We start from the raw sequence: 12,821 nt of genomic DNA on the forward strand, positions 1-12,821 counted from the left end.
GATACCGCACCCCGTTCTGACCCCGCCTCGTCTTTGGACCACTCTTCAGACATTCCTCATGCCTCTGTACCTATTGCCGGTGCTGTTTCCTCACCCGCTTCAGGTACTGAGGCCTCGACTGACTCCTTCGATTTATCAGACCTTCGCTCTCCTCTGACTATGCTTCCGGCCTCTCCCTCTACGGTGCGGCAATTTTCAAATCGCCGACCCGTTCCACGTCGGACCAACTCTGGTCCCACGCCTAAACGTCAACGACAATTACCTGCTGATGATACTTCTCCACCTTCACCTTCTCGTTCTTCTCAGAAACGATCGACACGTCCTTCACTACCTTTCCACGCTCAGTTTCAGACTGAACAGTGGACTAAATTCTTCACTTTACGACCAACTTCCTCTACTGCCTATCTTTCTGACCATAGTATTGGCAAGGCACTCCTACGCCATGTTGGTAAAGATATTTCTTTTCATGCTCTTAAGAGCGGTACGCGCATCATTACCGTACAGAATGCTACCCAGGCTCGTGAGCTCTCTCGTCTTACCCATATAGATACTGTTCCTGTCACCCTTGAAAAACATCATTCCCTCAATTCTTGTAGTGGTACCGTTATTCTGCCCCATACCATAGTTCAACAAAATTTCCAGACATGTGGCACCGACATTCTAGAACAGCTGGAACTCCAAGATCTCCCAATCCTCAAGGTAGACACTTACGTTCTTCCTGCCCGTGGGCGGAGACGATACCCTAGCAATGTGGCTCGTTTAACTTTTGACAGCCGAGAACTCCCATCCTCCGTTTATATAGCAGGACATCGGTTACAAGTTCGAAAGGTGATCCCTACACCACAACAGTGTAGAAATTGCTGGCGATTTGGCCATCCAGCGAAATATTGCAGATCTATCGCCGAATGCCCAGTCTGTGGTGCCGATGACCATTCTAATACGTCTTGCAATCGATCTCCCTCTTGCCTTAACTGTCATGAGGCTCACCCTTCGTACTCTCGCCGTTGTCAGGTCTATTTAAACGAGCGGGAAATCCGTTACCTCAAAGAGACAGAAGGTCTCCCTTATGCCATGGCAGTTTCTCATCTCCGCCTCCAAGGGAGACTCCCACGTGTTTCTTATTCCCGTGTTTCAAAACGTCCCCCCACTTCTGGTATCCCATCTTCTACACCCACCTCTGTGGTTACCTCTCCCATAATCACTCCTGTATCTAATCCTTTTGCTGTCCTCGGCTCAGACGTCCCTACTTCAACGCCTCAGTCTAATCTCGCTTCTTCGAGTTCTCTCTTACAAGCCTCAGTATCGACGAGACCTCGTACGACACCTCTTCCCAATCGTCCCTCTACTTCTCAAAAGTCAAAAAAAGGTCCGGTAACACCTCCTACCCATCTTCCACCTCCTCATTTTACCCTCCCTGTCTCTGTCCCTAGTTCTTCCCCTCTCACTGGCTCAGTTACAAGTGCAGAGGTTCACCCTCCTCCTCGTAATGTACCTTCCTCCCCTGTTCCCTCCCAAGTTTCTTCCTCTTCTGCCACCTCCCAGGTTCCTGTCTCTTCTGTCCCCTGCCACGCTTCTCCAGTTCCCTCCACCCTTTCGCCCCCCCCTACCTTGGTACAGTCCAATACAGTTCCAATCTTTACTCATCCTCCCCCTACCATTCCCAATATTGTCTCCCATACGACATCTCTGAATTCCGAAACACTTGAAGCAATCTCTGAATATATTGCAGAGACCAAACCATCAATGGACACTGATCCACCTTCCGCTCTTCCTCTCTCCTCTGCTCCATCTGCGCAACTCCTTTCTTCACAGCGCACCGTTCCTTCGCTGCTTGAACATTTTCCACTGCCTCCGCATGTGGACTTTTCTAACCCTTCTAGTCCGTAGGAACCCTTACCTGCGGATTTCAAGTATCTTTATCATTGCCAATCATGGCCTTTTTACAGTGGAATATACGCGGCCTCAGGGGTAATCGGGGTGAGCTTCAGATGTTACTCTCCCAGTTTGCCCCTGTTGGTGTTTGCTTACAGGAACCAAAATTACACTCTGCTGTTATTTCTCACATCTCAGGCTATAATTTATTGTATTCTTCAGATCCTTTTCCTGATGGGACCTTTAATGAAAGTGCCCTTCTTCTCCGCACTGATATTCCGTACCATCAGCTATTTGTTCATACTTCGCTGCATTACACAGCAGCCCGTATCCACTTACATAGGTGGTATACGCTCTGTTCTTTATATCTCTCTCCTTCTCGGGCATTATCTATTCCGGATTTTGCCTTCCTTGTTTCGTCATTACCGCCACCGATTCTGTTACTTGGTGATTTTAATGCCCACCATTTCCTCTGGGGAGGGTCTCACTGTGATTCCCGTGGAATTCAGTTAGAGGCTTTTCTTGCCACCCACCCCCTCCATGTTTTAAATACAGGTACTCACACCCATTTTGATCCTCGGACTCATACTCTCTCTTGCATCGATCTCTCAGTTTGCTCTTCCTCCGCCGCATTAGACTTTACTTGGTCTGTTCTCCCGGACTTACATGACAGTGATCATTTCCCAATCATTCTTACTTCCCCTTCATATTCGCCACCTCTTCGCACCCCACGCTGGCAATTTAATCGGGCAAATTGGAACCTTTACTCACACCTGACTGTTTTTAAAGAGGTTCCTTCTTCGTCCTCCATCGATGAGCTTTTACACCTCTTCTCGTCCTCCGTTTTCACCGCAGCTTCTCATTCTATACCCCAAACTTCGAGCAGGCATTCTCAGAAATGCGTGCCTTGGTGGTCTCCTGCTTGTGCTCGTGCAGTACGTTTGAAACGCGCTGCATGGGGCAGGTACCGGTACAATAGAACCACAGAGCGACTCCTTGATTTTAAACAGAAGCGTGCGATCGCTCGCCGTGTCATCCGTGACGCTAAACGCACTTGCTGGCGAGATTATGTCTCCACCATCACCTCTGCTTCCTCTATGAGTGCAGTCTGGAAAAAAGTACGAAAACTGAGTGGTAAATATTCTCCTGACCCGGCTCCTGTTCTGCGGGTTGCCGGTGTTGATATAGCAAACCCACTAGATGTTGCCAATGAAATTGGCAATCATCTGGTCCGTATTTCTCAGGGACTCCATCTATGCCCCTCATTTCTTTCCTCAAAGTCTGCCAGAGAGTTAGCACCCTTGGACTTTTCTTCTCTCAGAGAAGAACAGTATAATGTGCCTTTTACACTTCAAGAACTGGAGGCAACACTCTCAGCTTGTCGATCATCGGCAGCTGGGCCCGACGACATTCATATTCGTATGCTACAACATTTACATCAGTCAGCCCTTGCAGTCCTATTACACCTTTACAATCTTATTTGGTCACAAGGAGTTCTTCCACAGCTGTGGAAATCCGCCATTGTTCTCCCTTTCCGCAAACCAGGCACTACGGGACATGAAACCTCCCACTATCGTCCCATTGCTCTTACCAGTGCAGTTTGCAAAGTAATGGAACGTCTAGTAAATAGACGTTTAGTGTGGTATTTAGAGACACACAACAGTCTCTCCACTCGTCAATATGGCTTTCGTAAGGGACGTTCTACCATAGACCCCTTACTGCGCTTGGATACGTATGTTCGTAATGCCTTTGCGAATAACCACTCAGTTATTGCCATATTTTTTGACCTTGAGAAGGCATATGACACAACTTGGAGGTATAATATTTTAGCCCAAGCCCACTCCTTAGGCCTTCGAGGCAATCTACCATCCTTCCTTAAGAACTTTTTAACTGACAGGCATTTCCGTGTTCGGGTTAATAATGTGCTCTCCCCGGACTTTGTCCAAGCTGAAGGTGTCCCCCAGGGATGTGTTCTGAGCACAACACTTTTTCTCCTTGCTATTAATGATTTGGCCTCTAGTCTTCCATCAAATATTTGGTCATCACTCTATGTTGATGACTTTGCTATTGCCTGTGCAGGCGCTGACTGTCACCTCCTTACAGTTTCTCTCCAGCATGCAGTCGACCGTGTTTCCAATTGGGCCACCACACATGGGTTTAAATTTTCCAGCACTAAAACCCACCAAATCACTTTCACTAGACGCTCTGTCATCTCTGATCATCCTTTGTACCTCTATGGCTCACGTATCCCTGAACGTGATACAGTCAAGTTTCTGGGCCTCCTCTTTGATCGTAGGTTATCCTGGAAACCTCACATTACCTCTCTGAAGGCAACTTGTCACAGCCGGCTGAACCTTCTTAAAACCCTTGCTCATCTTTCGTGGGGAGCTGATCGTCGAACCCTCCTTCACCTACATTCCACCCTTATTTTATCGAAACTTGATTATGGTGACCAGATCTATTCAGCGGCATCTCCTGCTACTCTCTCTAGCCTTAACCCCATTCATCACCAAGGATTACGTTTATGCCTTGGTGCTTTTCGCTCTTCCCCTGTCGAAAGCCTCTATGCAGAAGCGAACGTTCCATCCTTATCCGATCGCCGTGATGCCCATTGCCTGCGCTACTATGTACGCTCTCATGATCTCCGCAATCCTTCCATTTATAGAATGGTCACTGATATTAGTAGACATTCTTTATTTGTTCGCCGCCCCTGCTTACTCCGTCCCTTCTCTCTTCGCCTTCATTCGCTCTTGTCTTCTCTTCAACTACCACCTTTCTATGTACATGTAGCATCTCACTTTTCCCTACCCCCCTGGGAGGTCCCAGCTGTTCGAGTCTGTTCTTTCTCCCTCCCTTGCTCGAAAGCCCAACTGTCTACGGTCGCTTCCCGCTCTCTTTTTCTTGACCACTTTCACTCTCATTCTCATGCCATTGCTGTGTACACAGATGGCTCTAAGTCTTCTGACGGCGTAGGATTCGCAGCAGTGTTTCCGGACAGCGTCGTACAAGGGCATTTACTATCTTCAGCTAGTATTTTTACTGCTGAATTATATGCCATCCTTACAGCACTTATCCGTATTGCATCTATGCCTGTGTCATCATTTGTGGTTGTCTCAGACTCCCTTAGTGCTTTACAGGCTATACAAAAATTTGATACACCTCACCCCTTAGTCCTCCGTATCCAACTTTGGCTACGCCGCATCTTTACTAAGCATAAAGATATTGTTTTTTGTTGGGTCCCTGGTCATGTTGACGTACAGGGCAATGAACAGGCAGACACTGCTGCGCGGTCAGCAGTACATGACCTACCAGTTTCTTACAGAGGTATTCCATGTACGGACTATTTTGCTGTAATATCTTCCCACCTTCACACCCGTTGGCAACAACGTTGGTCTACTATGCTCGGCAACAAACTTCAGTCTATTAAACCGAGTATAGGTTACTGGCCGTCTTCTTATCACCAGTGTCAAGGTTGGGAGACTACTCTCTCCCGTCTTCGCATTGGCCATACTCGTCTTACTCATGGATATCTCATGGAGAGGCGTCTTGCTCCTCTCTGTGAGAATTGCCAAGCTCCATTATCAGTCAGCCACATTCTGTTGGACTGCCCACTTTATCAACGAGCACGCAGAATTTACCTCTGTCGTCGTCTTCGCCCCGCTGCTCTCTCTTTACCTTCCCTTCTCGCTGATGGACCCACCTTTCATCCGGACTCTCTTATTGACTTTTTGACAACGACTGACTTACTTCACAAATTCTGATACTTTCAGCCCTTTCTACTTGTATCTCTTGCTACCCTCTACCCCCGTACTATCCCCTGCCCCGCTGTTTTCTGTAACCTGCTGATCATCCCCCCTCCCTCCTGCCATCCAATTCCCTTGCTTCCTTCCCTACCCTGCAGCGCTGTATAGCCCTTGTGGCTTAGCGCTTCTTTTTGATTATAATAATAATACATCTTCATTTTCATCACTGCTTTCTCCACCACTGGCTTGCTGCTGTGGATTTACAACCATCTGCACAATTTCTGAGTCTGTATATTGATGAAATTTGAAATTATGCTAGCCGAAATTAGTGCCCGATTACTGATGGCCAACCTGTACTAGTAAAAGGTTTAAGGAAATAAAAAAATAATTATCTAAGTGAATATTTTCTATGGAACAGATTGTATCCTAATGGAGTACTATTACTTTTTTACCAAATTCTGCCGACAGTGGGGGCTCTTTATTATGTTTTTGATATTCATTTTATAAATATTGCTTTTGGATTTAATCTTTCATATATTTTTGTACAGAAAGCTTATGGTGGTCATGGCTTCAGTCACATTCTTACAAATGTTGTTCCAAAAATGTTGGACCGTGGACTAAGTCAAGAAACTATCAACAAAATCCTCATCTCCAACCCAAGTACATGGTTAACTTTCTCCAAATGATCCACAAGTGAAGTCCGGGGTTATGTTCCAAACTGTTGGTCATAGTTTTTCTTTAGCTTTTATTTTTCTGAGGCATCCCAGGTTAACATTTTTTAAATTTAACTATCCTTGTTATTGTTATATTCAGTTTTAAAAGTTTTCTGTACTGACATTTTATACACTGATGAATAACTTTTGCTATATTTTAAGTATCCAATGTTTTTATTTACAGTACAAGTGCTTAAAAATGTATTATTATTATAATAATAAAAGGGTCTTGCAGCACTATCACAGAATATATCACTATTTTAATTGGGTGTACAACATAAGAGGATAACTATTTTGCTTGTACATACTGTGACTGGCCAAGATTTGAACTAGTCATCTAGGCAGCCTCGTGGTTTGAAACTTGGCCAGTAATAGTACGTTTTGCTTAAAACCACTTGTTTGTGTATACATTGAATTGCTCATATTTAGATATTTTTATTTGTGCAATCCTAGTCATTCTAATTAGTACAAGATATTAAAATTTTAATGCAAAATTTAGCAGATTACTAAAGGTAAAAGATATAGACAAAGGTTTATTTCTTTGTTAAGGTTACAATGTGTAATTACAATTTTGGTTTGCTAAGTACAGTAGGGCCCCACTTATACGGCGGGTTAGGTTCCAGGCTGTCGCTGGAAAGCAGACATTGCCGGAAGGCAGAACGCCATTTTTTTCCATTTATAAATGCCAGACAACAAGTTTACACTAAATTATATTAAGTTAGTAATAGAACCAGGCATTAAAAACACACAAAGTAAAATACACAGTAAATTCATTACTTATTATTATTAACACACTGGCCGATTCCCACCAAGGCAGGGTGGCCTGAAAAAAAAAAATTTCACCATCATTCACTCCATCACTGCCTTGCCAGAAGGGTGCTTTACACTACAGTTTTTAAACTGCAACATTAACACCCCTCCTTCAGAGTGCAGGCACTGTACTTCCCATCTCCAGGACTCAAGTCCGGCCTGCCGGTTTCCCTGAATCTCTTCATAAATGTTACTTTGCTCACACTCCAACATTACTTATCTTAAAGTATTTGTAATCATAATGTAGGGAGAGAGGTGAGTAGTACTTATTTGTAGGAAGTCAGGTGCAGGTAGCGCATACTTAAAACATCCCAGAGAGGTAAAATACACATTCAGTACACTCATTATTTACCTTAAAATATGTGTAGTCTTAATATAGGAAGGGAGGTGAGTAGTATTTATTTGTAGGAAGTCAGTGTAGGTAGCCGGTAGGTGTAGCCCAGGTGGGCTACACCTACCGGCTCCCTACACTGTGGCCCAGAGCCATATTATTAATATCGACATAACTTGTTCACTTCTCCATGGGGAAGTGGAACAGAATTCTTCCTCCGTAAGCTATGCGTGTTGTAGGAGGCAACTAAAATGCCGGGAGCAAGGGGCTAGTAACCCCTTCTCCTGTATATATTACTAAATGTAAAAGGAGAAACTTTCATTTTTCCTTTTGGGCCACCCCGCCTTGGTGGGATACGGCCGGTTTGTTGAAAGAAGAAAGAAGAACTTGTTCACTGAATTTAATCATTTCTAACAACTACCTTTAGATGCCATCATAAATGAAGGTAGAAGTAATGAATAATTCATGCCGAAAATTGTAAACAAAAGCAGAGTGAGGGAGTGGCTGGGCCAAACGCAGATTCATACACGTTTTCTCTGATGGCTGAGCAGAGAAAACGTAATGTTGTCCCTCCACCCGGCTACCACACAGGTCCACAAGTATTATCATCAGAGCTCATATAAAATATGCAATAAATGCCAGACAACAAGTTAACACTAACTTATATTAAGTTAGCAATAGAAATAGGCATTATAAACACAATAAAAGGTAAGATACACACAGAGTACACTTATTACTTACCTTAAAATATTAATATTAATGTGTGAGAGGTGAGTGGCAGGGAGTTTATTGAATAAAATCAGAATGGCATACCATCATCCTCTAACTTGGCACTTAAAGCAAGAGGCTTACGACTTCTCTTTTTATCACAGCTAACCTTAGACGCCATCGTCAATGAGAGCCAACTAGTTAACGAAAGAGTAAACGAGAGAGAGAGAACGAGATACAGAGTTGAGACAATTTAAGAACACAAACTGAACAGGTAGTGGACGATCACTTGGTCAGGCGAAATAAATGCGTATTAATGTGTGTGTACTTTTAGTTCATTCACGTCCATTTGTAAGAGTCTAAAACATTTACCTCAATATTTTTTATTATAATAATAATTACCTCACAATACAAATGCTCTTACATTGTGTACAAGTTGTACAAGTTAGTTTAGAATAAACAAACAGCAACACACCATTTTTAGAGTGAATGAAGATAATAATAATATTATTACAGGTCCTCCATCACAAATCCGGCATCATTGGGACCTGTAGTGTGCCAGATTACAGAGTGGTTAGGTTAGAATACACACAATAAAATTAACCAACTTGACTTACACAGTTCATTGAACATTTCCGCTACTTTGAGCTCAATTTCAAGGTACTTTTCGTCATGAAAGCAATCAAAATCATGTCTATTTCTGTAATATATCTTCCATTCTATCAAATGAGTCCAAAAAAATGAGAATATAACCATAAAAACCATACGAAAATACACTGCAAAGAGGCAGCTAATGGCTGAGAAGTTAACTACCTTATTTATCGTCCGTTTTTTTTATTTTTGTTGTACGTTAAGAAGCATCTTTCCATCATACATTGCCCAAATTTCAATGAGATAGCCCAACAAACAACCGAGAAAAAAAAATATTTACCAAAAATCATATATGGCAAGCCCAAGCCAGGTACCGGAAATAAGTCACTATCTGACTTTTCTGCTGTATAGCCCTTGTGGCTTAGCGCTTCTTTTTTTATTATAATAATAATAATATGACTTTTCTGGGTTATCCTAGGTTCTCTATACATACACTGCTATGTATGATAATCTATGTAACTGTATTTGTGTATACCTGAATAAACTTATTTACTTCTAGTCTGTCAACTGAGTACAAGAAACTGCCCATTCACTTATTTCAACTACCCAATAAAGTGGTCAGAAATTGACAATTTGGCTGATTTCACACAAATTTCAACAGATGCCAATTTCAAAATAGGGTCCAGAATAAACAATGCACACATTCCTGGCACTAAAATAACATTTTCTCTGCTCATTAGTCATGGCTACAGGCCCCTCTTATATTCTTGCTGTCTAGCCCTTGTGGCTTAGTGCTTCTTTTTGATTATAATAATATTATTCTTGCTTTTCATTTGGAATTTTTCTTCACAAAAAAATAGATTTACTGTTATGCAGACTGCTGCATTATTGTAATAATTGTATAAATGATGTCAAGCCATTCTTGACTCCGTACTGGAGCTTCGCTGAAGAATAGAACATTTTCGCTACTGTGCGCGCAATTTCAAGATACTTTTCATCATGAAAGCAATCAAAATCATATCTATTTCTGTAATATATCTTTCATTCCATCAAATGAGGCCGAAAAAATGAGTATATAACCATAACAACCATACAAAAATATACCGCTAAGCGGCCGCTGATGGCTGAGAAGTGAACTCCGCTATTTATAGTCTGATTTCTTTCATTTTTGGTGTACATGAAGAAGTATCTTTCCATCATACATTGCCCAAGTTTGAATAAGATAACCCAACAAACAACTGAGAAAATAATATAATAATAATATCTTTATTTACTACACGTACATGTACAAGGTATACGGGCCTAGCTGACATCAGTGACATACTGCTATATAGAAAGCTGCTTGTTATGCTGAGTATTTCAAGAAAATTAGGTCAGTGTCCCAGGGTAACACCCACACCAGTCGGCTAACACCCAGGTACCCATTTACTGATGGGTAAACATAGACAACAGGTGTAAAGAAACACGCCTAATGTTTCTACCCTGGCTGGGAATCAAATATTTACCAAAAATCATATATGGCTAACCCAAGCCAGGTACTAAAAATAAGCCACGTTGACTCTTTTTTGGGTTATCCTAGTTTCTCTACACATGCTGCTATGTGTGATAATCTATATAGAGAAAATAACTTTTTTGTTTCAAGTTTATGGTGCAGTACGAGTGTATATCACAGTTAGCCCTGTGCTATACTCCGTTTGCTCTAATGTAAGCCACCAAGACAGGGATAGGAGAATGGTATTTGTATACCATATCCTCCTCATACCTCCGTCGAACTGCTCGGTGTTATGCCAAATATTATTCATTCTGGAGTATTTAACATGTTTTATGTTATTTATATTGTTTCTTATGTCATATTAGATCAGTTGTGATAGGGAAATAAGCTGTAGTGTTGATATTAGCGCAATAATAAAGCATATTCTCCTGCTTCATGACACTGAATTCATGACAACCGACAGTGGCTTCAAAGCCACCTCATCTTTAAGGGATAATGTACTGTGTCGGTGCTTTACATAATGAGAAGTATTTCTTTTATTCATTGGAACCATGGCTAGGGCTAAAAGTAAGCAGGTTAAAACAATGAATGGAGAAAAAGAAATTGGAATGACTTATGCAGCAAGTAGTGCCACCGAACAGTACCAGCAGGTTGGTGTGGCGACCCTGGAAATTTGAAATTATGCTAGCCAAAATTAGTGCCAAATAACTGAAGGAACCGAATAACTGATTGCCAGATTTGTGATGGGGGACCTGTATTAATATTATTATTTATTATAAAAAGCACTAAACCCACAAGGGTCGTGAATTGCTATATATAGAGTAAAGGCATATGAAAAGAATATTTTTCTACAGGTATCCCCCAATTTGACTAGAGAAAACGTAATTCTTCCGGCTCTACCTACACAGCTTCTTTGTAAACAAATCTCATATTTACATCAATTTTTATTCTGTGAGTGTATGTATCATGTTTATATGCTATGTAATGGGTTTCATATATAATTTTGAGGAAAATATCATAGATGGATTAAGTTAAATGCCTATATTGATGTAAAATAAGACATTTAGTGTGCCCAAGAGTGGTTATTATTACTACTATTGGCGTCATGAGTAGAGAGAGACTTAACGATTTTAATGTGTATCTGCACACCAGCACAGTGTGTAATTATATTTAGGTACAGGTACATTTAAGTATAATTATCAGAGTACATATTAAATATGCAGTAACTTTAAAACACTTGAAATTTTGGAAAGTTTCCTGACATAATAGACGAGGTCACGGAAAATGTAAACAAACCAGGTGGGGGCGCCGTATTTGGAAGACTGCTTGCTGTATAGCAAATTTTGGTCATAATTTGACATCGCCGTATTAGCGGAACGCCATAAAGTGGGGCCTTACTGTACAAAGAAAGCCACTATCATGCTGGGCTATTTTGGGCAGACTAATACTAATACATAGTAACTACTGAAAACTAGACGAGATAGTAGTTGTTAACTGTATTACAATTTTATTTAATCTTAATACTAATGCGAGGTAGTCAAGGTGGAGGTTTTTAAGAATAATCCTGAAGTTGCGCATAATGAAAACAGTATTACAAATAATGGTTCAGGCAGTAATATTTCATTGACTGGCAGAAGTTTAACAGTCTAGAGGTCACATAATATAACTAATTAGCTGTAAAGAATATGTTTGGGGTTACATTTGACTAATAAACTTTTAACAATTTCCTCTGCCTTTATCTTTAAAGCGACCTAAAGAAAAATATCTTAAAAATTATGCAATTCTAAAGTATCTCTTGGTGAGGGGCTCTTGATCTAGGGAATTGGATCTGTGCTCCAGTTCCCCGAATTAAGCCTGAATACCTTCCACATCCCCCCTACAGGCTCTGTATAATCCTACAGGTTTAGCACTTTCCCCTTGATTATAATAATAATAATCTAAAGTATCTCTGAGTATATTCTTACAGGCCAAGGTCTGCAACATTTTGGGGTTACACAGTACCCTTTGGAATGGGGTTTGATCTGAGTGGTAGAAAAGTCCAATTCTTTGGTCTAAGAGTCTCTCACCAGCATTAACATACCTCCCTGTAAGGGATACTGTTAGAGCACTTGATTGAGTTGGAGCCTGTGGAATGAGAGGCAGGCAGGTTTGATCCAAGGGAAAGGACATTTTCAATTCTGTCAAAGTTTACATTCAGTTACACCTACATCAGCTGGTGATGCTGATGGAACCTCCCAGAGATGCATGTAACCCAGCCAGAGCTGATTTTGTTGGATACACTATAGACATGTGGCTGTTCTTGCATGATAGAATAAGTGGACTGACTTATCAGTCTCTCTGTCTCAAATGAATCATGTTAAACAGAAATTCGTTTTGTATTAGACCTCAAACTACTTGCAAATGTTAAAGAAATTGATTTTATCCAATGACATGAACCATTCTGGATTTTTTTTTTTTAACACGGCCATTTCTTACCGAGGCAGGATGATCCAAAAATAAAAAAAAATTTCATCATTCAACACTTTCACCATCACTCATACATAATCACTGTCTTTGCAGAA

The 12,821-nt window shown here is 41.3% G+C and overlaps 1 protein-coding gene across 3 annotated transcripts in view; it reads left to right on the forward strand.

Annotated features, from left to right (window-relative positions):
* LOC128689132 (phosphotriesterase-related protein) overlaps positions 1-11,987 on the forward strand; it is a 66,572-nt gene extending 54,585 nt beyond the window's left edge. For all 3 annotated transcript variants that reach the window (XM_053777258.2, XM_070087225.1, XM_070087224.1), the window contains one exon: positions 6,164-11,987. In XM_053777258.2, coding sequence (XP_053633233.2) covers positions 6,164-6,301 — 138 coding nt within the window. In that variant the 3' untranslated portion in view covers positions 6,302-11,987. The remainder of the gene's footprint in view (positions 1-6,163) is intronic.
* The last annotated feature ends 834 nt before the right edge of the window (positions 11,988-12,821 follow it).

Source organism: Cherax quadricarinatus, chromosome 21, assembly GCF_038502225.1.
Source record: "Cherax quadricarinatus isolate ZL_2023a chromosome 21, ASM3850222v1, whole genome shotgun sequence".
Lineage (NCBI taxonomy): Eukaryota > Metazoa > Arthropoda > Malacostraca > Decapoda > Parastacidae > Cherax > Cherax quadricarinatus.